Source organism: Ptychodera flava, chromosome 5 (genome assembly GCF_041260155.1).
Source record: "Ptychodera flava strain L36383 chromosome 5, AS_Pfla_20210202, whole genome shotgun sequence".
Classification (NCBI taxonomy): domain Eukaryota; kingdom Metazoa; phylum Hemichordata; class Enteropneusta; family Ptychoderidae; genus Ptychodera; species Ptychodera flava.
The window spans coordinates 25,302,010-25,326,624 of NC_091932.1; the positions used below are offsets into that span (position 1 = coordinate 25,302,010).

Below are 24,615 nucleotides of genomic sequence, written 5' to 3' on the forward strand. Positions count from 1 at the left end.
AATAAAAGTGGCGCTGGAGTAGCTTCTAGCCTCCGATCTATAATGCGAGATACAATACCAAAGGGCAAACTTTCTAGCGAAGTCATGACAACAAACTATAGGTTTTACCCATCTATGCTGCTGGTTCATAATTAGCATCGCGATGTTTGGTCTTTGTTGCGTAACGATGATTTTCTCGGGGTGGGGGAAGTCTTGTATGAGGGGGCTCTCAATATTTAAGGTGTCAATAGCTGTGAAATAGTTTAATAACGTGAATCTGATAAACGCTTTAAAATGTAAGTTTTGCGTTTTAGGTCCGACGCAATCTACCGGCCTCGTGGGTTATACAGGGAAGAAGAAGGACGAAAACGAAAATAATTATTTCGCCTGATAATTTATTTGCCATCACAAGCTACATAAGCGAATTCATTAGCGAAGCGAAAAGCGAGAAAAGCCATTGTATACAGGCACAAACAAGCGTAACCTCTGTTTGAAGATTGCAATTGCATACATGTGTGGATGTACATTGGTCTTTGTTAACGACAAGATGTATAATCATGGTGGCATTCGATGATCGATATTCTATATTCTGGTACTCACAGCCCTGTGATTACAAAGAAGATAGCATTTGAATGATGTACATAGAAGTGCCTATATTTCAGAAATTAAGCCCCTTTCCGCTGATTTGTGATGTCACGTTTTAAAATTCAATATGATTCGCATGTCAAATTAATCTATCTAAATCGCTTTGTTATTATCATCACAATGTCTGTAATGACTCCAATGAGCTCGATACAGATGGACTAATCTGACTTCACTTGTATACTTTTTCTCATTGAGGTTCTGCGTTGAATTTTATGAATCTACCATGGGAATCGTTTCTTGCAGGATCTTTCAAAGGCTTGTCAAACGCTGCAGATTGGAATCAAACACTTACGGTGTGTGATGCATTGAGGATTCAAGTCGGATTCATGTGAATCTGCATGAAAGTGGATTTTCTCACACTAAGTGAACTTATTGAACAAATACGGCCCATTCACTCAAACCGTTGTAGCCAGTCGTGTGTGACTGTTACTGATCGATTTACAAAAAAGTAAAAAACAAACAAAAATCAAAAGTTATTACAAGTCGAGTCATAATGCAATAAGCCTGAAGAACGCTTAACGGACGGATTTAGTGTTGCATGAGGGAAATCAATTTCTCCTTTTTTCCTTTAAAATTGAAACACCGAGTTGTAATGCTATGATAAGTGCGCCCGTATATGAACAATTGATATGTTTTACGTACTTGATATAAGAAGTTCTAAGAAAACGGACTCCTTCAGCGTCATGTAAATATAACTGCTTACTTGTCGTTTATAATTGTTAAAAGCAATTTAGATGAAGACGTTTGAGTACAATCCTGCAATACTCATTGTAAATATACCATTCGTTACTTGTTGCCGTACATCCGTGTGACACATTTAAGAAGAGTGGTCTTGTTCAGAGCGCCCTCAAAGGGATCAGTTCACGGGTGGCCAACTTGGATTCGCAGAACTTTGAACTCGGTTCCGTGGGCGATTTGATTTTTTTGTTTCATCTTTACGATCAGGAAGACGGCGACGACTATGATTATCGTGATGAAAACGAGGCACAGACTAACATACAGGACGACTGAAAAAGGATACAAATAGTTTTTAATGTGGTTAGAAATATTTATCCGGTAATTAATGGCTAAGGTAACATATTGCGCTCAGCGATGATTTGGTTTTCCTCCAGACATGTTGTCATCCTTACTGACCGTGCCGTATTCTACAACTTGTGTCAATTGACAACCCTTGTATATCACCATAATTAAAAACATTCTGCGAAACTAACACTAATAATGGCTCATTTCATTTTATGCTACATTTTAAAAAGATATTCATGAAAAGTCTACTAATGAAAGTTGGGTATGATTGTCATTATTAATGGAGGTGATTCCTTGATCTGATCTTCCAAACTCTAAATTGTTATTATAAAGAGTAAGATTTTTCAATTCAGCGAAACGCAAGCAAACAAAACTATACGAATGGTACATTCGCATCTGTGATGCTCGCTGCAAAATAAAAAATCATTGGTTTTACACAATAAAACTTCCCATAATTTTAATACACCGTAGAAAGCTGGTATGTTAAAGTTTGCTAAAGTTCTAGTAATATTGAATTTAGAACGAGTAGAATTTTATGATTTTTTTCTAAGTGGATAATGTGTATACTAAACTCGTCACTGTTGAGTGTATTGAAACAAGTGTTGAGTGTTCCTAAAGAAGTTCACTCTCTTTTGACGATAAAATTGTGTTAACTTCGAATTAAATATATGCCACATATATTAAGAACGGGAGACATCTACATATTCTTCATTAGTGTATGTAGTCGCGTTGTTAAGGTTGGTCGCGCCTCGAAAATTCAAGAAGTCACTGAAACTTTTACTCAAACTTTCCTCAAGCAAGTTTTCAACCTTCCTCTTTCGAAATTAAGATTAGGAGGTGACCGTGCAAATCTTAGTACTAGAAACAGGTTACCCGATATTTATTGATATTTTGAAGTTAAAAGTGGCCGCCATATCCTTGTATTATATCTATGAGTGGAAATAAAATTCCCGATTTTCACAAAATTAAGCCGTTGAAAACGTTATTCACTCCATTAAGCTTGGAAATAAGCCCCATCAAGTGGTAGGGCAATATTGCAAATGTTTGAGAGTCAAGATATCTGTCTCCGAGGCACATTCTGCCTTAATTGTTGAGCGAAAAATGCTGTTATCAATGCTATAAAGTGTATGCTTATTGAGAATTTATGGTTTTTATACTTTGATGTGAAATATCATACTCGAAACTAACAGCTGGAACCCGTATTCGACAGTGTTCGGATGGCCTATTGCATAGCGACTATAGATGTATATCAGCACGATCGATTTGGTACTAACGATGATTGAAACACACAAGACCCATTCAATTAATCTTGAATTTTTGCCGGAAAGGAATCTTACGAGATTTATCATTTCTGTGATAATCCAATTGTAAATGTAAACAGTGTGATGTATAAGACAAGCGATTTGGTAAAACACTGATTTCCGCCCCTCGTTACTTCGCTATATCCCTTTGAGGCACCGACTACAACTGTAACCGGAAAGAGATCAGGGCTTCAGACTCTGAGATATATGCTGTCCCTGCCAGGAAGAGGAGAGCGTGCCCTCTCACCCAAGCACAACTGAAACAGTCATGATCCCCTTTTCGCATGCCACCAATAATCTTCTCAAATTAGTCAATGATCAGCATTAAAACAACGTTAAAACAAACGCTCTTGATATTCTTGAGGGACTCGCTGAACCATTTTGGCACTCAATGGATCTATCGAAGATCAACGAAAGCAAGATTGTACAAAGCGAACCATACTAGTTTTTGATGAGCCGCTCACCAGTCTAAGACAATAGGTGAAAGTTAATAAACAACGACAGTATCTAAAAGTAAAGCATTCTAAATATCATTATCAATGCCTGTGCAAATATGGTGCAAAGGGCTGAAAACAAACTTGGTGACGTAAAATATGTCTTTGTTGGCAAAACAATTTCGGTTGCCATAGCATGTCTTTGACAAAATGCTTCACCAATTTCGCGAACAGTACATATGCAATAGTGTTGTGCCATCTCCAACTGGTTCTAGATTTCACGTCTATCGCGATACGATTTCTTTCTTTACCGAATATGCGGTTTCAATTTTAGCACATCTTGCATGGGGCTCTTTTTGCACTGATTTTTGTCGTTTTAGATTGTTCGAGTACAGAGAAAACTTTATCTTCCGCTGGCGGGAGTTCCTATGTAACTTCTTAGACTATCTCGCGAAAATATCAAAAATTAACCTACTAGTATTTGAAGCAAGTCAGGCTGGTTAAACCGGAAACCCACGTTTCTTTTCTTGCTTACTTATTCCAAAAGTCGACAACTATACAGGTCTCTTTTGGAGAAAATTTGTAGGTTTTTTAATTCAAACTATCGGCCCTGGTAACACAACCCTCTGTTTTCCAATTGCTTGATGAAGCGTTTCTACTGTATCTGGTCTGATGTACAGAACTTACTGATCTCAAAGGAAAACTGTAGAACTTAACATTGCGAAGTGAAACGAAAGATAGAAAACAAACCATCACTCACTTGTAATAGTATTGTCTTGTGAGGGCGCTATCGTAGATCCGATGTCAGTCTTGTTTTCTTGTTCGCCAGTGGTGGTTGACTCAATGTAGGGTAGCTTTTCAGTAAGTTGTGTCAATTCTGTGACTGGAAAAGAAACCGACCAAAATTATTTAAGGTCGTGACGTGTGCAAAAACTCTCTACATATTACTCAATGTTTCAAAAGGGGTAACCTTAAACAGCAGCTGCGAAATGATGCTAAAAGAAGCAGTATAGCATTCGGCTGCTTTGTCTAGATGATCACATGAGCCAGCCTGAACACCTATATCGTTCGATATTATCCTGCTGACGAGATTCTTTTCATCTAATCAGAGAGACAACGTCTCTGCCTCTTTCATGATTTTTTTTTGATTTTGTATTGTTATACATATAAAAATGAGTAATGATGGGGGCATTCAGCACCAAGTGATTGTTTTGAAATAATATTTGCATTATCCTTTTAAAGTGAATGTAGTTTGCTGCTGGTGTTCTCGGCCTACCGGCCACATATTCGGTGTACCGACAACTGTAAGTTATCGTGGTCGGCAAGTATCAGAGTCGGTGGTATAACTCCATAACGAGGCTACAGAGAGTGATCGATTGTGAAAAAAAGACTCGTAATACGTATTATAGTTTGCATAACCTGAAATGATGTATCCAATATATGCTAATACCGTGGAGAACAAAATGTCGAGAATATAATAATGATTTGTTAAATTTTCATCAATTTACCTGTATTTGTAGCTTCTGTCGATGACACAGCAAAGTTTGTCGTTTCAATGCTCGAAGGCCTCTTATCGGTATTTCGAGTGGATGGCGGCAATGTTGTTGCGACTCCCGTAATGGTAGTCTTGCCTTCCGTTGCTTCGGCAGATGACAAAGTTGTAATGTCAACTTCCGATGTGATATCTGTATTGGCTACAGTAAGTGTTACATAGCAATTACGTATTACATTTGTTTAAAGTGTTCTATGAGGTAGATAAAATCACAGTTTCTTTACGCAAGAGTCGTGCATTTACATTATCACGGCTCAGTTTATGCTGCCCCTGCCTGTCTGTCTGTCCCCTTCCCCATTCTCTCTCTCTCTCTCTCTCTCTCTCTCTCTCTCTCTCTCTCTCTCTCTCTCTCTCTCTCTCTCTCTCTCTCTCTCTCTCTGGGATATCTAAACTTATTGAGCGTAGTTAAGATTTCTCGACTTTCTTTGATTTTAATGAACCATGCTTAATGTTACCTTGTGTTGGCACTGTTGAAGTCCCAAATGACAGCGATGTTGTTTCGGCTATTGTTATCATGGTATTGACTTCTGTTGCCTCACCGGATGATAATGTTGTAACCCGACCTTGCGATGTCATGTCTGTATTGCCATCAGTGTTTTATTAGGTGGCGGACAGCATTAAGAGAAAGAGTATTTGGATTTCATTTGTTAACTTGGATAAAATTATAAAGGTTTCTTTTGCAAGAGGCATGCATTTATATTATTTTGCCCAGGTTTTACTCTGTCCCTGTGTAACTCTCTCCTTCTCTTTCCCTGTCCGTCTGTCTCTTTCTGTTTGCCCCCCTGTCAGTCTGTATTCTGTCTATTTGTTGAAATATCTCTGTCAATCTTAGTGATGTTACTTGTAAAGGTATGGGCGTGAAGATTGGCCGTCATTCGTTGATCGTAATGATACATGCGTAGTGTTACCTTGTGTTGGCGCTGTTGAAGTCCCAAATGACAGCAATGTTGTTTCGGCTGTTGTTATCATGGTATTGGCTTCTGTTTCTTCACCAGATGATAATGTTGTAACCCGACCTTGCGATGTCATGTCTGTATTGCCATCAGTGTATTATTAGGTGGCGGACAGCATTAAGAGAAAGAGTATTTGGATTTCATTTGTTAACTTGGATAAAATTATAAAGGTTTCTTTTGCAAGAGGCATGCATTTATATTATTTTGCCCAGGTTTTACTCTGTCCCTGTGTAACTCTCTCCTTCTCTTTCCCTGTCCGTCTAACTTTTTCTGTTTGTCCCCCTGTCAGTCTGTCTTCTGTCTACTTGTTGAAATATCTCTGTTAGTCTTAGTGATGCTACTTGTAAAGGTATGGGCGTGAAGATTGGCCGTCATTCGTTGATCTTAATGATACATGCGTAGTGTTACCTTGTGTTGGCGCTGTTGAAGTCCCAAATGGTAGTAATGTTGTTGCGTCTGTGGTTATTATAGTACTGTATTCCGTTGATTCAGCAGATGACAAAGTTGTAACCAAAACTTCCGATGCAATTCCTGTCGTTCCTTCAGTGTTGTGTGGTGTCAGAAGACATAATTTTTATTTGGATTATTTTTTGTTGAGGTCGCTCAAATAATTTAGGGTTCTTTTCCAGAATTTGGCGTCGGTTTAATCATGTTTCTCTCTCTTTAAATTTGCTTTCTGCCTTTCCTCTATTATCACACACACAGGGACACACACATACACACACACACACACACACACACACACACACACACACACATATATATATATATATATATATATAAGTATACATATAAAGTATATATATATAAAGTATATATATATATATAGTATACAGATATCCTCACAAAGAATACAGTGCTCGATTGCTGGTGTTCTCGGCCTACCGGCTACATGCTCGCTGTACCGACAATCGTAAGTTATCGTGGTCGGCAAGTATCAGAGTCGGTGGTATATCTCCATAACGAGGCTACAGAGAGTGATCGAATTGTATTGTATATATTATAGTTTGCAAGACCTGAAATGATGTATCCAATATATGCTAATACAGTAGAGAACAAAATGTCGAGAATATAATAATGATTTGTTAAATTTTCATCAATTCACCTGTATTTGTAGTTTCTGTCGATGGCACAGCAAAGTTTGTCGTTTCAATGCTCGAATGCCTCTTATCGGTATTTCGAGTTGATGGTGGCAATGCTGTTGTTGAAACTACCGTAATGGTAGTCTTGCCTTCCGTTGCTTCGGCAGATGACAAAGTTGTAACGCCAACTTCCGATGTGATATCTGTATTGGCTACAGTAAGTGTTACATAGCAATTACATATTACATTTGTTTAAAGTGTTTTATGAGGTAGATAAAATCACAGTTTCTTTACGCAAGAGTCGTGCATTTACATTATCATGCCTGTTTATGCTGCCTCTGCCCGTCTGTCTGTCCCCTTCCCGGTTCTCTCTCTCTCTCTCTCTCTCTCTCTCTCTCTCTCTCTCTCTCTCTCTCTCTCTCTGGGATATCTAAACTTATTGAGCGTTTTTAAGATTTCTCGACTTTCTTTGAGTTTAAAGAACCATGCGTAGTGTTACCTTGTGTCGGCGCTACTGAAGTCCCAAATGACAGCAATGTTGTTTCGGCTGTTGTTATCATGGTATTGGCTTCTGTTTCTTCACCAGATGATAATGTTGTAACCCGACCTTGCGATGTCATGTCTGTATTGCCATCAGTGTATTATTAGGTGGCGGACAGCATTAAGAGAAAGAGTATTTGGATTTCATTTGTTAACTTGGATAAAATTATAAAGGTTTCTTTTGCAAGAGGCATGCATTTATATTATTTTGCCCAGGTTTTACTCTGTCCCTGTGTAACTCTCTCCTTCTCTTTCCCTGTCCGTCTGTCTCTTTCTGTTTGCCCCCCTGTCAGTCTGTATTCTGTCTATTTGTTGAAATATCTCTGTCAATCTTAGTGATGTTACTTGTAAAGGTATGGGCGTGAAGATTGGCCGTCATTCGTTGATCGTAATGATACATGCGTAGTGTTACCTTGTGTTGGCGCTGTTGAAGTCCCCAATGATAGTAATGTTGTTGCGTCTGTGGCTATTATAGTACTGTATTCCGTTGATTCAGCAGATGACAAAGTTGTAACCAAAATTTCCGATGCAATTCCTGTCGTTCCTTCAGTGTTGTGTGGTGTCAGAAGACATAATTTTTATTTGGATTATTTTTCGTTGAGGTCGATGAAATAATTTAGGGTTCTTTTCGAGAATTTGGCGTCGGTTTAATCATGTTTCTGTCTCTTTAAATTTGCTTTCTGCCTTTCCTCTATTATCACACACACAGGGACACATACACACACACATATATATATAATATATATATATATATATATATATATATATATATATATACATATAAAGTATATATATAGTATACAGATATCCTTACAAAGAATACAATATATAAAAAAAGCATTACTTTATAATATATATATATATATATATATTATACCACGAATGGCCATGTGACCCTTTGTCCTGGACGTGCATATAATTGTGAAAACCAACTGCAGCCCTTTTGTTCTCATGCAAATTAGTAAACCGCCACACTTTAATTCATATGTAAATTAGTAAACCCAACACTTTTCTGAATAGAAGTGTTGGGTTTACTAATTTACATATGAATAAAAAGTGTGGCGGTTTACTAATTTGCATACATTACATCCCTCGCCCAAATAACTCTGACAATACACCAAAATATATTGTGCAAATTGCAATTTTATATAATGTAACATTCAACTATCACATAGTTATGGTCACTGTTTTTGAACCTTTCTGTATTGATATACAAATATCATCGGATGCACATTTGTCACCGTCTCCCGATACTTGAGCTTCTACTGAGGCTGTGTCTGTAGGTTGGCGAGATATTACGGCCACATTTGTGGCGGAGGCGGCGGCGAAGGCGAAGGCAGCATCTTCGTCATCGGCGTTGGGGTCGGGGGGCTTTGGTGGTTGTAATGCATCAGATACATTCTTCTGTAGGGAGCTGCAAGTGCGTTTGTAAGCGCGGAGACCGTCGTCTGATCTATGACCAGTTCTTTCTTTTATCAGTTGTTCATCAAACCCCTGCTTGTATAGAGAAGTTGCTGCTGTAACCTGAAGAATATAATGAAAGGGATGTCTCAGTGTATAAGCATATATAGGCAAACCTTAAATAGAGAAATCAATTTATGACTATCATATGTTGAGAATTGTTGAATGAAACATTTAAAAATTTGCAGAAACACTTGCAATAAAATGCAGAAATTTACCTTGCCAGAATGCCCAGTGTGGTATCCATCTATGCCAGCAATCTCACACATTTTCTTTGTATACTGTCGGATTGTGTTAATCCCAATCTTCTGGGAAGAGAACTTTATGGCATTGGTAGTTGTCTTCTTTGGTAGTGGCCGACGGTAGAATGCACCTTTACTTGGAATTAATCCCAAGTAATTCTTTAGCAGCTTCACTACACAGCGTGATTCGATGGATCACTATATTGGCGGATATTCTTGTATGGTACTTTGCGGGAATTGTAAAAACCACCTTGATTTTTTTGCATGGTCGTCCATGGAATTCGACAAATTCTCCTTCTTTATCCGTTCCAAACACAAACTGTTCTGCCTGTAAATTGTTGTGCTCGTCCGATGCTCTCAAAGCGAAAACCTTTGAGACGTAAAAATACACAGCATAACTCAAGTTCTGGGCGTTGTCGATGGAGAAAACCTTGTCCATAATTGTCCTTCATCCTCCCGAGTAAACGGTTGGGCCTGTCTTTTTTCCACACCTATGCCACTCCTGTCTGTCTTTTTCATGACGCCGTCTATTGTATGGTGGAAGTCTTGGAACTCTCCACGATTGGTATCCATGAAAGCCAGATCTGGACGGCGACATTCATCTCGCAAATACCGTTGTATACCACTGCACAACACTCTCAGGCTTTGGGAAGGATATTGTGAGCCGCATTGTTGGCGAACTTCAACAACAAAACGGCACAACCAAAAACATAACTCACTTGCCTCAATATCTCTGGGTAACAGCAGGCACGGGTGCATACATTTCACTGCTTTTCACTCCTGAATTTGTAATGCGTTGGTTTCTGTTTCGACCCCAGGAATCCCATACGTTGACGCCCCAATAGTAGACTTGGTTTGTATTTCTGGTACACGGTGAACGCTGTATTTCAGCTAATTCCTCTGCACCCACAGGCTCGGCAAAACGTGACAGCTCTTGTGCTTTCGTAAGTTTGAAATCTTCCTGCAAGTCTTGTTCAACAGAGGCAGTGGCGGTATCAAACTTGAAAAGGTCAAATTGGGAAACGTACCGCTCGATGTCGCTATCATATTCGCCTTCTGAAATGTCAGAGAAGCTGTCCGTCACGTCCATCCTCCACGAGGGCTTGACACAAATGAACTTCCACGTGTACAAATAATTAATTCAACCAGGTGTGAATGTTTCAAAATGGGCCAATCAGAGCACAAACATTGCGTAGAACGCACATGGTTTCTCATCAAACAACCTCTGATTCATATGTAAATAGGTATCGATCATCGTTTACTTCATGGCCGTTCAGTACTCGCATTGATAAGGATCAATTTGATTTCAAAATTCGTTATATTTCGTGGTATAAGTCGGAAATACCACTCGTTGTTGTGGGTTTACAATGGAAACCGTACAGTTTCGGTCAGAAGCTTGTAAACGTCATGAGGCCGTAGGCCTTGTGACGTTTACAAGCTTCTGACCGAAACTGTACTGTTTCCATTGTAAACCCACTCCAACTCGTGGTATTTCCTATACATATATATATATATATATTATATATATATATATATATATATATATATATATATATATATATATATATATATATATATATATATATATATATATATATCTCGAAGAATACAGATGTCCTTGTGGGAAATTACAGTGCTCGATGCTAAAGCATAGCTTTATAAATAATGTAACAAAATTACTTGAAGTACAAAGTAATGATATCTGTTACTTAAGTTTCATGCATTCGGCAAACATCAGACAGAAGAAGTAGTGAACGGATTCTTAGCTCGACAGTCCTATATATGTATGATCGGGGCATACCATTCTATTTGTAGGTTGTGTTAAAATTTGATAAATAATATTTGTTTTGGTGGCGATATTTTGAAACCAGCTCCGAGCGTTTGTTTGAGCGTAGATTAGTCAGCACTGATAATGTGTAGTTTTTCTGATATACAAAGATTACATCGCTTGCTTATGTTAGAGTAACTTGATGCTTGTCAATAATTGACCACAAAATGTCAAAGACCTGGTTCTTTTGTTTGAGGGACCAGAAGTACTTGGAGAGCCCGGTAAATGCCGATATCTTTCATTACGGAACGATTGCATGTGATTAGCGAAGCGCGTCTTGAAGGTGTTATTCGTGAGTCCGATGTAGACCTTCTCCGTGCTGTCCCCCGTTGATACCTTGGCCTTGTAAACCCTACCTTCGAATTGAAAGTTACCCTTCAAGGGGCATGTAGACTTGTCCCGGCAATTGCAATCAGCTGGTCGATCTTGACGTTGGCCCTCCGGTGATTAATCTCTTATTATGTGATTTGATTATACTAGCCATATTCTTCATATTCTTCTTGACGAACACAAGGGACACTACGACGCAGCGTTAAAGACAAGCGGGTACACAGCCCTAATTGAATATGTCAAGACCAACCAATCCGAGGAGAGAAACAACAACAGGATACGTAACATCACGTGGTGCAACCCCCCTTTGAGCAAGAACGTGGAAACTAATATCGGCAAGAAATTCCTTCAACTTGTTGACAAACCCGTGTGTGTATGTATGTGTGTGTATGTATGTGAACCTTGTCCTGCGTAAAATTTAACATAAATCTATATTCCAGCTCTCTCTCTCTCTCTCTCTCTCTCTCTCTCTCTCTCTCTCTCTCTCTCTCTCTCCTTTCTTTGAATTTAATGACCCATGCAAAGTTACCTTGTGTTGGCGCTGTTGGTGTCTCTGATGGTAACATGGTTGAGCTTTCGGGAATCCTCTTCCCAGGGGCTAGTCAGCAAAACGACAGAACGATAACACACAAAATTAGCCAATAAACGCTCAATGGATTACTGTCCCATACTGTTCAATTTTTTCCTAAAAGCTGTTTATTCTATAGCTAAGTTGATTTGGTAATGATGCCCCCTTTTTGATATTCATACGCCTTATGCCAAGACATGATTAAGGGAAAGGCTAGATTGTTTACAAAAGCGAAATCTAAACGTATATGTTCGATTTTTACAAATTGTTTAAAACAGCTGGTTACTCGAGATTCTACTCGATAGTATTTTCCCTCATTAATTTTTTCTTAGCATTATTAATGTGAGCGACGACAACACGAAGCAGATGACAACATCCACGTCCGCAAATACTCACATAGAGGTGGCGCGTTTGGTAGTGGTTGGCACAGACACTTCTCTAGGATTGCTACACGACCCAGTCTTATCTTTTCCTTTGGCGCATGACAAAACTGTCCTTCCGTCTGACAAATGAGATCATTGTTGAGCTTGGTTAAAACAGTTATATTGTTATCTCTCCCTATAAATAGAGAATTATGTGAACAATACGAACATGACATTTCACTAAATCAAAATTCAATTTTTAAAGAAGAAACCGTTGCTGGGAATCGATAATTGTCAGTATCATAGCACAATGTATCAAGTTATCGATTGAAAAATAAAACGAACCGAGTCTCTTACCCGAAAGATAAATGTTTGTTGAGCCATAAATACTACCCAGACGACAGACAACTTGGCATAACTGCTACTCATGAGCCACATTGTTGACGTAAAAATACAGTGCCTGTGAAGGTGCCATGAAATGTTAGAAATTTACTTAGTTCATCGTCGTGGTGCGAAACAAACCTTTCCCATGATAGTTCATGGACAATAAGCGAAGATACTTAAGCTTAGCACGTTCGTGCAAGTACGCTTCTTTCAAAATATGCAATGGAACAGTGACCATGGTGGTGCTCGCGTTCGCAGGCCTGTTTACGTTGCCAAGAAGTGATTTAGATTCCGTCTACGTTGAGTTACCTAAACAAATTAATGCGCTGTTTATCAAAAAAAAGTATGATTTAGTGGGAAAGATAACATTTTAACCTCTTATACATCCGAACGCTGTGTGAAATATAACTATTAACTGACCAGGACAGTGTCAGTAAAATGAAGAATGGTTCTTTTTCAAAACGAAAGTTCAGATTTTTCTTTTGGAATTTTCAACGAATTAGCCTTCTCGCTGATTAATTCCCCTAAACTCAGATATGTCTGGTTACAATATCTACGGGGAAAACGTTTTGGCAGAAGGGCGAGCAACATACACGTAGTGAGCAAACCTGAGGGATTCCTACGATGAATGTGTTAGGAATAAGACATGTACCACTTCATTTTCTAAACGATATGTGACTGCATTAATTGACAAAGATTTTTGTTAAGGGTCAAACTTTAAATGTTTTCTCGTCGTATTTTGAAGCTGTAGCTCTCAATGAAACGAGAAAACATGCGACCACAGGCATACACATGATGATTAGCATGCACAGCATGACACAAACTTGTCCCTCTTGCTCCGTCAGCAATACACAAGCTGATGGAAGGAGATGGGACAAAAAGAAAACCGTGTTCAGAATTCACTGCTTCAAGTAGCGGATGTGATAATATGAATAGCGGGTGTGATAATACGAAAGTCTACAATACCCACCTCTCTCAATTTTCTTATCTTCACAATGGCGAAATCTACCGACTGGCGAACCGACTGACCGTTGAACTATTTAAACTAGATATTTAAGATATTTAAATCAGCATTAGGTCAAGAAGCGCGTGCAGCTCAATCCTCATCTGACACAGGGCTGAAAGACGCCACAGCCCATAGCAGATTTGAAACATCTCACCAAAGTTCATCTCAATTGTTACATGTAACATTTGTTGCGTCATCAGCTCCTGTTCACTGTCCGGTTTTATGATCGATTTCACTGGTTTGATCACTTTTTCTGCTACTCCTATCCAATGTTGTCACGGTAATGGGATGTCACTGGATATGAGGTCTACATTTTAGTAACATGCAGTGCCATAACAGCATAGACTCACGCAAACATGTTCCCGGTCATTAAAAGCAGCATGCGCCTCGAAAGAGGAAGACTTAAACTTTTGCTCAATTTTTCTTCCAGGAGTCTTTCAACCATTCAATTTCAAAATTAAGAATGAAAATCGTGGGTCACCGTGCAAAGTTCGGTTTTGGAGAAACAAATTACCCAAGATTTACGGATGTTATTCAAAATAAAGTTCAAAATGACCGCCATCCGTGTTAATCCTACGGGAAAAAATAAAATTTTCGATTTTCAAAAAACACTAAGACGATGAAAGTTTTTCTTATTCAAAGGGCTTCCAGACGAGCTCCGACAAGTGGTAGATAAGAAAAGAATTTGTAAAGTTTGAGAGTCCGAATATCTGTCCCCGAGGTGCATTATAACTTCAAAACAATTAAAATGGGTTGTTGTATTTGAAGATGCTAACACTGTTGTAATCAGATCAGTGGCCAAAATTCAAAAAGTGGGCGAACGTGCGCAGTATATTTCCCTTTCAAAATGCAGCAGATGTGTCTACATGTGGTTGCCAAGAAACCCTGATGCCACATATTGTCCATTGTGATAAAAGAGAAATCAACAAATGCTGTCCCTGTCTCGCCATTGTCGGTTTAACCATCTTATTATTCATGATTGACGATTTGAATCCTCGTCCTAGGGAATTAAGTACCCTTTTATTTATACCCTTTTATTTCTTTCACGAGAAGCACTCTTGATTAACTTTTGTCTCATATACATTTTTTTCGAATTTGTTGTCTCTCCCTATGAAATGTCTTGCTTTAATGTTTATTTAGGTTTCTGATTACAAGTCTGTACACTCATAAATAAAGAAAAAATGTACAAGCAAAGCTTCATATTTCATTGTAGCTTGTGTACTCTGGACTGGAGATAACTTCAGTAAGCAGTAGCACAACTGGTGAAGCGTGCATATTATCACCTTACATCAATATTTGATACCAAAGTCTCCGTCTTGGCTAGCTGGCTGCAATTGTTGACCAATATGTCTAGGCAATATAACTGCACGAATTTGCCTCGAGAAAGGGGCTACTTTATCAGATGTAGGTGTACATGCGCAAGTGTATTTCTATTGAACGATTACCTTTCCATGGTGGCGGTAGATAGGATGTTTTCAGACACAGAGCAATTTAAACGAAACATCTAAAATCAGTCATTTAAATGTAAAGAAATTTCGTAATTTGTTGTACGGCTTGTAATTTCTTAACATGCAGTTTCTTAAGATTCACAACTCTCAAATTGAATAACAAGAAATGACCTTCAAACACCGTGGTCACTAATGGACGACGTAAATTCTGTTATTTACTATCATGCACAGCTATACACAAGTAGTAGCATAAAGATATACTGTCACCTGTTCCAATTTTGCCACAGTTACCATGGAAAGAGCAAATCTAACCAATCACAAATTTTAAGCGTGTGGCCAAGTTTTAAAAACAGCGCCCTTACATGGACATTTTGAATACCAAGAAACGCCCCTTTGGCCATATATGGGCATATTTAGATTACAGGTGACTGTATACCTTTAACCTGTGGTCGATCTCACTGTATACATAATATACCGGTTTCGACGCTGAAATGGCTAATCATTCACGTAATATATTCTCATAGTTTCAAACAAATTCTCTTTTGTTAAGCATATTTTCTAAAAACAGTCAAAAGCATAAGAGAATTTGACAACATATCTATCGGGTCGGAGACACAAACGCGAGATTATAGCTTTAGGAGGCATCCAATTGATTCAGTTAAAAAATAAATAATGCTTAAAGTAAATGCTATGGTGGACAATCTAAACACTTGGCATCTGACCTCATCAATTTACTTGTCCTCCAAGTCTTGCTTTCGTTAGAGATAATCATAATGGTATTATATTTGAGAGATAATTTAAGTTTATGTTGACACATTCAAAGTTTACTTCTGCATGCCATAAAACACGATGCTTGTATAGTATGAGGTTGAATAAATATGACATGTAGATGCTCAGTGCCTATGCTATGAAGATCTTATTGAGTTTTCCACAAGTAAAAGTAATAAAATATCGTGCCTACTAAGCTAATCATTCATATAACGGCATTTATATTTTTACCCGCTAAATAAATAGTTTACCTGTCCCTGTGAATATTTAAATAGGTTACAGGTGTAAATTGAATGATTCAACTTAAAGTCATTGCGTTCTACTTGTCGTAGAATAAGCCGCATACAACATGATATTATTCCACCAATTACTTGTCATCCTTTTAAATAAGCACTTATCACGCGATGGAGACTATGGAGACAATCATGATGACACACATGTTTACACTGAAGCAACGTTTTATTTAAACATGTGAGAAAAACGCCAGTTGCATTGGTTATTAGCAATTATGCGACAAGGAGCAATCATCAAGGACGTCCTGCATCGAATATAATGCTGGACTTTTTCACTTTACTAGAAAAACGAAATCCGGGATTCAGCATCTCAATAGTTTCACGGCAAATCAAGGATGAGACCTGATTCGCACATTTCATATTCCATCAACTTATCAGTGCTCCCACCATCAGCGACTCGACGTTTTCTTTTCATCTTCGTAGCGAGGACAACTAATGCAAGTATAATGATTAATATACCAGTAACTACCATTACCAATGTTATAAGAACCGCTCCTGCAGGTAAGGGATGTAAATGCAGATAATAGTATTTCTTGTATTGATCAGAAACTGTAACTTTGTATGTATGTATGTATGTATGTATGTATGTATGTATGTATGTATGTATGTATGTATGTATGTATGTATGTATGTATGTATGCATGCATGCATGCATGCCTGCCTGCCTGCCTGCCTGCCTGCCTGCCTGTCTGTCTGTCTGTCTGTCTGTCTGTCTGTCTGTCTCTCTATCTATCTATCTATCTATCTATCTATCTATCTATCTATCTATCTATCTATCTATCTATCTATCTATGTATCTATGTATGTACGTATGTATCTATTTATCTATGTATGTATCTATGTATCAATGTATCTATGTATGTATCTGTGTGTATCTATATGCGTATGTGTGGATGTATGTATGTAGTATGTAGGTAGGTAGGTAGATTGGTGGGTAGGTACGCACGCATGCATGCATGTGTATAGCATAAATGTATACACGTGCACTCAACAATAGTTTGGTTAATATATGCATAGAACGGTAGGCAAACAACAGACGTGGAAAGAAAGGAAAAACGAAATAAGGAATGTAGATATGGATAAGTGGATGAATGATATTTGTATGCAGCATAAGGTTGTTAAGTAGGCGAATCTAAAACGGATTGATTTCTAACATTTTGCTGTTGTTGACATATTTCATTTAGGAGCATAAGCCTTTATCACAAGGTATTTAAGTTTTACGTATGAAATGAACATTTAGTTGGGATAGTGGATGCATTTAAGTGATCTTCGACTTCGATTAAACTACATCCGATAACCACAGCTACTCTTACCTTCATAGGACAATGGAGATTTCGGAGTTGATTCAAGATGAGTCGAAGGTTGCATCAGAGACAGTACCCGAACTTTCGGCAAATATATTGGCGCTATCCATGATTTAAGACAAAGAAATACATGTTACATAAACGGCATCCTTTTAAGCAGAAAACATTTCTGTAATTATAAGTAGGAAGTACGAGAATAAGTCATTCTGCACTCAGGCAATGTTTTATTTTCGAGTCTTGATTTAGATATCATACCGATATCTCACTAAATCTATAGTGTAAACGATGTGCGATGTTTCTGGTACTGATATATATATATGTTGTGGGTTCGAATCCGATTGAAAACTATCCGTATTTTCTACCCTGGGTTGGTAACACTGCTGGTGGACAGAATTGTCCCCGAGGTTATCGTTCGCCCAGTTAAAGCAATTAAATTCGTTTCTTCGCTTCGATAAAGTGTGTATGTGCGATGTATGATAGTGAGCATGCGTGCGTGAGTGCTTCACGAACTCTACAACGTGTTGAGCGGTCTCAGTCAGAAAAATGTAACAACTTAGCCGGCTATTGAACCACTCTTTTTTGGGAGTGGAGATTTAGCCGAGTGGTTCTGTCTGTGGCCTCTCAGCTAGGCGACTGATGCCGTATGTTGTGGGTTCGAATCCGATTGAAAACTATCTGTATTTTCTACCCTGGGTTGGTAACACTGCTGGTGGACAGAATTTTCCCTGAGGTTATCGTTCGCCCAGTTAAAGCGATTAAATTCGTTTCTTCGCTTTGATAAAGTGTGTATGTGCGATGTATGATAGTGAGCATGCGTGCGTGAGTGCTTCACGAACTCTACAACGTGTTGAGCGGTCTCAGTCAGAAAAATGTAACAACTTAGCCGGCTATTGAACCACTCCTTTTTTGGGAGTGGAGATTTAGCCGAGTGGTTCTGTCTGTGGCCTCTCAGCTAGGCGACTGATGCCGTATGTTGTGGGTTCGAATCCAATTGAAAACTATCCGTATTTTCTACCCTGGGTTGGTAACACTGCTGGTGGACATAATTGTCCCCGAGGTTATCGTTCAGCCAGTTAAAGCGATTAAATTCGTTTCTTCGCTTTGATAAAGTGTGTATGTGCGATGTATGATAGTGAGCATGCGTGCGTGAGTGCTTCACGAACTCTACAACGTGTTGAGCGGTCTCAGTCAGAAAAATGTAACAACTTAGCCGGCTATTGAACCACTCCTTTTTTGGGAGTGGAGATTTAGCCAAGTGGTTCTGTCTGTGGCCTCTAAGCTAGGCGACTGATGCCGTATGTTGTGGGTTCGAATCCGATTGAAAACTATCCGTATTTTCTACCCTGGGTTGGTAACACTGCTGGTGGACAGAATTTTCCCTGAGGTTATCGTTCGCCCAGTTAAAGCGATTAAATTCGTTTCTTCGCTTCGATAAAGTGTGTATGTGCGATGTATGATAGTGAGCATGCGTGCGTGAGTGCTTCACGAACTCTACAACGTGTTGAGCGGTCTCAGTCAGAAAAATGTAACAACTTAGCCGTCTATTGAACCCTCTTTTTTGGGAGTGAAGATTTAGCCGACTGGGTCTGTCTGTGGCATCAGTCTCTAGGCGACTGATGCCGTATGTTGTGGGTTCGAATCCGACTGAAAACTATCCGTATTTTCTACCCTGGGTTGGTAACACTGCTGGTGAACAGAATTGTCCCCGAGGTTATCGTTCGCCCAGTTAAAGCGATTAAATTCGTTTCTTCGCTTCGATAAAGTGTGTATGTGCGATGTATGATAGTGAGCATGCGTGCGTGAGTGCTTCACCAACTCTACAACGTGTTGAGCGGTCTCAGTCAGAAAAATGTAACAACTTAGCCGGCTATTGAACCACTCTTTTTTGGGAGTGGAGATTTAGCCGAGTGGTTCTGTCTGTGGCCTCTCAGCTAGGCGACTGATGCCGTATGTTGTGGGTTCGAATCCGATTGAAAACTATCTGCATATATATATATATATATATATATATATATATATATATATATATATATATATATATTATATATATATATATATATATATATATATATATATATATATATGGTAAAAATTGATATAATTTATAACAAGTAGAAAACAGTACTAAGGACTTAGCCATTACTTAGGCTTTCTTTGCTATCAATGTTTACGGTAAATCGCTCTGCCATACGCGTATTGAGCACTGTTTTACACCCTGAAGATTTCCGTACTTTAAAATATATATATATATATATATATATATATATATATATATATATATATATATATATATATATATATATATATATATATATATATATATATTTGTGTATATATATATATATATATATATATATATATATATATATATATATATATATATATATATATATATATATATACCGCTACCAGACACATGGTACATAGTCTACACTATAGATTGACAGACTGCCTACAATGAGCTGTTCTATTGAATTTTAATAATTTATACTCTCAGTTTACAAGAAAACTGCCCCTTTCATTCAACATATGTATTGTATGCTCAGCTCAACAAGGTCACACGTCTTTGCAGATACTTACGCATAGGCGGGGGCTCTGGAAAACGTGAAGTATAAGCACAAGTCAGCAAGTGCACCTCCCTTTGTTTGGTCATTGTCCTCGGCGCAAAGCATGCTATTTGTATTCACAAAAAAATTAACAAGTTACTGAACAAATTTAATTATCACGCCGTGCAAATGACTGGTCGTCTAAAGCTAAACATACGTCAATCAAATATCACCATGTATAAACATTGTCTTAAAGTATAAAGATTGGTCAGAAGGTTTTGAATGATGCAACATAAAAGATATCAAGACCTTCTTAAATTCGACGAATACTCGGTACTCTAACTGTCCTATTCGTCTTCTGTGTTCTAAATAGGTTGCAGTAAGTCAACTTACTATCCATTGAAATCACTGGCTCCCGTGTTGTCTCTTCTGTTGTCTGCGGTTGAGTTGGTGTAGTGATTGATAGCTCTGTAGTAAGGAAGTTAGCAGATGTACTTGGCGCTAATGCGATTATAACAAAATGCAAGATGGGTTTTGCAACATCAAGTATCACACACAGTTTGTGAGTACGTCAATAGACGAAAAAAAAATTATTCGGTATTCTTTGATAAAATAGTTTAAGCGTCTTTTCAATTTCTTTGAGATTAATCTAGGCTATTGTATTACGTATGCCATTCCTAAGTACTTTCGATTTGTTATCAGCGAGTAAATTTATTTGTTCGAGAAAAGTTACTATACAGATCACTCTGACCTTACCTTGTGTTAATGTTGTTAAACTTGAACTGATTTCCGTTGCATACAACGATGTTGTAGTTACGTGTGTTGTGCTAGTAATAATTGGCAGAGTTGGAGCTTTGGTAAAAATAACAAACATGCGGATATAAATAAGTCATTTTAATATCTTACTACAAAATAGTATCATGGTAAATCTGGACTTTTTGACTAACTATTTGTTATGACATGTAAACGTTAGGAAATAATTGATACCTAGCGGGTGTTTTGGAGCAGTCGATATTTTCATGGTCCAATGAACTAGTATTGCTTTTAATTGTGATGTAAAGAAATTCTTACCAATTGGAGTCAATGGCTCCCTTGTTGTCTCTTCTGTTGTCTGCGGTTGACTCGGTGTTGTGCTTGATATCTCTGTAGTAAGGAAGGTAGCAGATGTGCTCGGGGCTGTTGCGATTAGAACAAAAGATAAGGTGAGTTTTGCCACATCAAGTATCACAAACAGTTGTGAGTACGTCAATTGACGTACTAGGAAATAATTAGTCTGTAGTCTTTGATACATTAATTTATGTCTCTTTTCAATTTCTTGGAGATTAATCTAGGCTGTTGTATTACCTATGCGATTCCTAAGCAATTCCAATTCCTTATCAGCGAGCAAATATACTTTTTCGACACAAGTTACCATACATATGACTCTGATCTTACCTTCTGTGATCATTGTTGAACTTGTACTGATTTCCGTTGTATACGATGATGTTGTAGTGCCTGGTGTTGTGGTAGTGATATTTGACAGAGTAGGAGCTTTGGTAAAAATAACAAACACTTGGATATCAATAAGTCATTTTAACGACTTACTACAACTACTTGTTGCGTCTGAGTGTGTATGAAATCTCTGTATATGTTTCAATACAACACCAATGCTCTCACAAATAGCTGAACAAAATATTCTTGAAAAGATTTATTCATGTGGCACAAGCATGAAAACAGAATTATATTGCCAAGCAGAATAGTGTTTAAGAAAACTTTCAGCAATGCCTTATGCCTTTGCTTTTCTCAAAGATACTTACGGAAGGGTGGTGCTTCAGGAAGAGGTGAAATATAAGAACAAGTCAGGAAGTGTACTTTATTATGGTCAGTTATTCTCTTTGGTACGTAACAGGCCCTTTCTGTAGACGAAACATGTACCGAAAACATAGTAAAATCTAGAAATCACAAAATGTTGTGAACATGATTTGTCAGGTTCATTTTGTTTTTCAAATTAAAAAGGTATCATGGTAATTCTGGACTTTTTGACTAACTATTTGTCATGACATGTAAACGCTAACGACATATATGATACTACCGGGTGTTTTGGAGCATTCGATATTTCCATGGTCCAATGAACTAGTATTGCTTTTAATTGTGATGTAAAGAAATTCTTACCAATTGGAGTCAATGGCTCCCTTGTTGTCTCTTCTGTTGTCTGCGGTTGACTCGGTGTTGTGCTTGATATCTCTGTAGTAAGGAAGGTAGCAGATGTGCTCGGGGCTGTTGCGATTAGAACAAAAGATAAGGTGAGTTTTGCCACATCAAGTATCACAAACAGTTTGTGAGTACATCAATTGACGTACTAGGAAATAATTAGTCTGTAGTCTTTGATACATTAATTTATGTCTCTTTTCAATTTCTTGGAGATTAATCTAGGCTGTTGTATTACCTATGCGATTCCTAAGCAATTCCAATTCCTTATCAGCGAGCAAATATACTTTTTCGACACAAGTTACCATACATATGACTCTGATCTTACCTTCTGTGATCATTGTTGAACTTGTACTGATTTCCGTTGTATACGATGATGTTGTAGTGCTGGTGTTGTGGTAGTGATATTTGACAGAGTAGGAGCTTTGGTAAAAATAACAAACACTTGGATATCAATAAGTCATTTTAACGACTTACTACAACTACTTGTTGCGTCTGAGTCTGTATGAAATCTCTGTATATGTTTCAATACAACACCAATGCTCTCACAAATAGCTGAACAAAATATTCTTGAAAAGATTTATTCATGTGGCACAAGCATGAAAACAGAATTATATTGCCAAGCAGAATAGTGTTTAAGAAAACTTTCAGCAATGCCTTATGCCTTTGCTTTTCTCAAAGATACTTACGGAGGGTGGTGCTTCAGGAAGAGGTGAAATATAAGAACAAGTCAGGAAGTGTACTTTATTATGGTCAGTTATTCTCTTTGGTACGTAACAGGCCCTTTCTGTAGACGAAACATGTACCGAAAACATAGTAAAATCTAGAAATCACAAAATATTGTGAACATGATTTGTCAGGTTCATTTTGTTTTTCAAATTAAAAAGGTATCATGGTAATTCTGGACTTTTTGACTAACTATTGTCATGACATGTAAACGCTAACGACATATATGATACTACCGGGTGTTTTGGAGCATTCGATATTTCCATGGTCCAATGAACTAGTATTGCTTTTAATTGTGATGTAAAGAAATTCTTACCAATTGGAGTCAATGGCTCCCTTGTTGTCTCTTCTGTTGTCTGCGGTTGACTCGGTGTTGTGCTTGATATCTCTGTAGTAAGGAAGGTAGCAGATGTGCTCGGGGCTGTTGCGATTAGAACAAAAGATAAGGTGAGTTTTGCCACATCAAGTATCACAAACAGTGTTGTGAGTACATCAATGACGTACTAGGAAATAATTAGTCTGTAGTCTTTGATACATTAATTTATGTCTCTTTTCAATTTCTTGGAGATTAATCTAGGCTGTTGTATTACCTATGCGATTCCTAAGCAATTCCAATTCCTTATCAGCGAGCAAATATACTTTTTCGACACAAGTTACCATACATATGACTCTGATCTTACCTTCTGTGATCATTGTTGAATTTGTACTGATTTCCGTTGTATACGATGATGTTGTAGTGACTGGTGTTGTGGTAGTGATATTTGACAGAGTAGGAGCTTTGGTAAAAATAACAAACACTTGGATATCAATAAGTCATTTTAACGACTTACTACAACTACTTGTTGCGTCTGAGTCTGTATGAAATCTCTGTATATGTTTCAATACAACACCAATGCTCTCACAAATAGCTGAACAAAATATTCTTGAAAAGATTTATTCATGTGGCACAAGCATGAAAACAGAAATTATATTGCCAAGCAGAATAGTGTTTAAGAAAACTTTCAGCAATGCCTTATGCCTTTGCTTTTCTCAAAGATACTTACGGAAGGGTGGTGCTCAGGAAGAGGTGAAATATAAGAACAAGTCAGGAAGTGTACTTTATTATGGTCAGTTATTCTCTTTGGTACGTAACAGGCCCTTTCTGTAGACGAAACATGTACCGAAAACATAGTAAAATCTAGAAATCACACAATGTTGTGAACATGATTTGTCAGCTTCATTTTGTTTTTCAAATTAAAAAGTATCATGGTAATTCTGGACTTTTTGACTAACTATTTGTCATGACATGTAAACGCTAACGACATATATGATACTACCGGGTGTTTTGGAGCATTCGATATTTCCATGGTCCAATGAACTAGTATTGCTTTTAATTGTGATGTAAAGAAATTCTTACCAATTGGAGTCAATGGCTCCCTTGTTGTCTCTTCTGTTGTCTGCGGTTGACTCGGTGTTGTGCTTGATATCTCTGTAGTAAGGAAGGTAGCAGATGTGCTCGGGGCTGTTGCGATTAGAACAAAAGATAAGGTGAGTTTTGCCACATCAAGTATCACAAACAGTTTGTGAGTACATCAATTGACGTACTAGGAAATAATTAGTCTGTAGTCTTTGATACATTAATTTATGTCTCTTTTCAATTTCTTGGAGATTAAT

General features: G+C 37.9%; 3 protein-coding genes across 5 annotated transcripts; all 3 read right to left on the reverse strand.

Moving 5' to 3' along the window:
- Positions 1–357: 357 nt before the first annotated feature.
- Positions 358–12,924, reverse strand: LOC139132557 (uncharacterized). Of its 3 annotated transcripts, XM_070698861.1 has the most exons (12): positions 12,658–12,921; positions 12,335–12,440; positions 11,900–11,968; positions 7,922–8,053; positions 7,469–7,591; positions 6,993–7,181; positions 6,296–6,427; positions 5,843–5,965; positions 5,390–5,512; positions 4,891–5,076; positions 4,143–4,265; positions 358–1,631 (listed from the first exon to the last, which is right to left on the reverse strand). In XM_070698861.1, exons 1-12 carry the CDS (start codon positions 12,736–12,738, stop codon positions 1,486–1,488), a joined length of 1,533 nt encoding a protein of 510 aa, XP_070554962.1. In that variant the 5' UTR covers positions 12,739–12,921; the 3' UTR covers positions 358–1,485. The 3 variants fall into 3 exon arrangements, with proteins under 3 accessions (XP_070554962.1, XP_070554964.1, XP_070554963.1); XM_070698863.1 differs by lacking the exon at positions 6,296–6,427 and having other exon boundaries at positions 12,658–12,924; XM_070698862.1 differs by lacking the exon at positions 7,469–7,591 and having other exon boundaries at positions 6,993–7,172.
- LOC139132556 (uncharacterized) lies at positions 8,635–9,388 on the reverse strand. Its single transcript, XM_070698860.1, has 2 exons — positions 9,189–9,388; positions 8,635–9,033 (listed from the first exon to the last, which is right to left on the reverse strand). The coding sequence occupies exons 1-2, from the start codon at positions 9,237–9,239 to the stop codon at positions 8,677–8,679; spliced, it is 408 nt and encodes a 135-aa protein (XP_070554961.1). The 5' UTR covers positions 9,240–9,388; the 3' UTR covers positions 8,635–8,676.
- Positions 12,925–16,346: 3,422 nt separating the features above from the next.
- On the reverse strand, positions 16,347–23,383 carry LOC139132559 (uncharacterized). The gene is made up of 12 exons (XM_070698864.1): positions 23,279–23,383; positions 22,926–23,023; positions 22,565–22,659; positions 22,201–22,305; positions 21,846–21,944; positions 21,484–21,579; positions 21,121–21,225; positions 20,806–20,901; positions 20,443–20,517; positions 20,084–20,176; positions 17,513–17,605; positions 16,347–16,694 (listed from the first exon to the last, which is right to left on the reverse strand). The coding sequence occupies exons 3-12, from the start codon at positions 22,575–22,577 to the stop codon at positions 16,519–16,521; spliced, it is 951 nt and encodes a 316-aa protein (XP_070554965.1). The 5' UTR covers positions 22,578–22,659; positions 22,926–23,023; positions 23,279–23,383; the 3' UTR covers positions 16,347–16,518.
- Between the last annotated feature and the right edge of the window lie 1,232 nt (positions 23,384–24,615).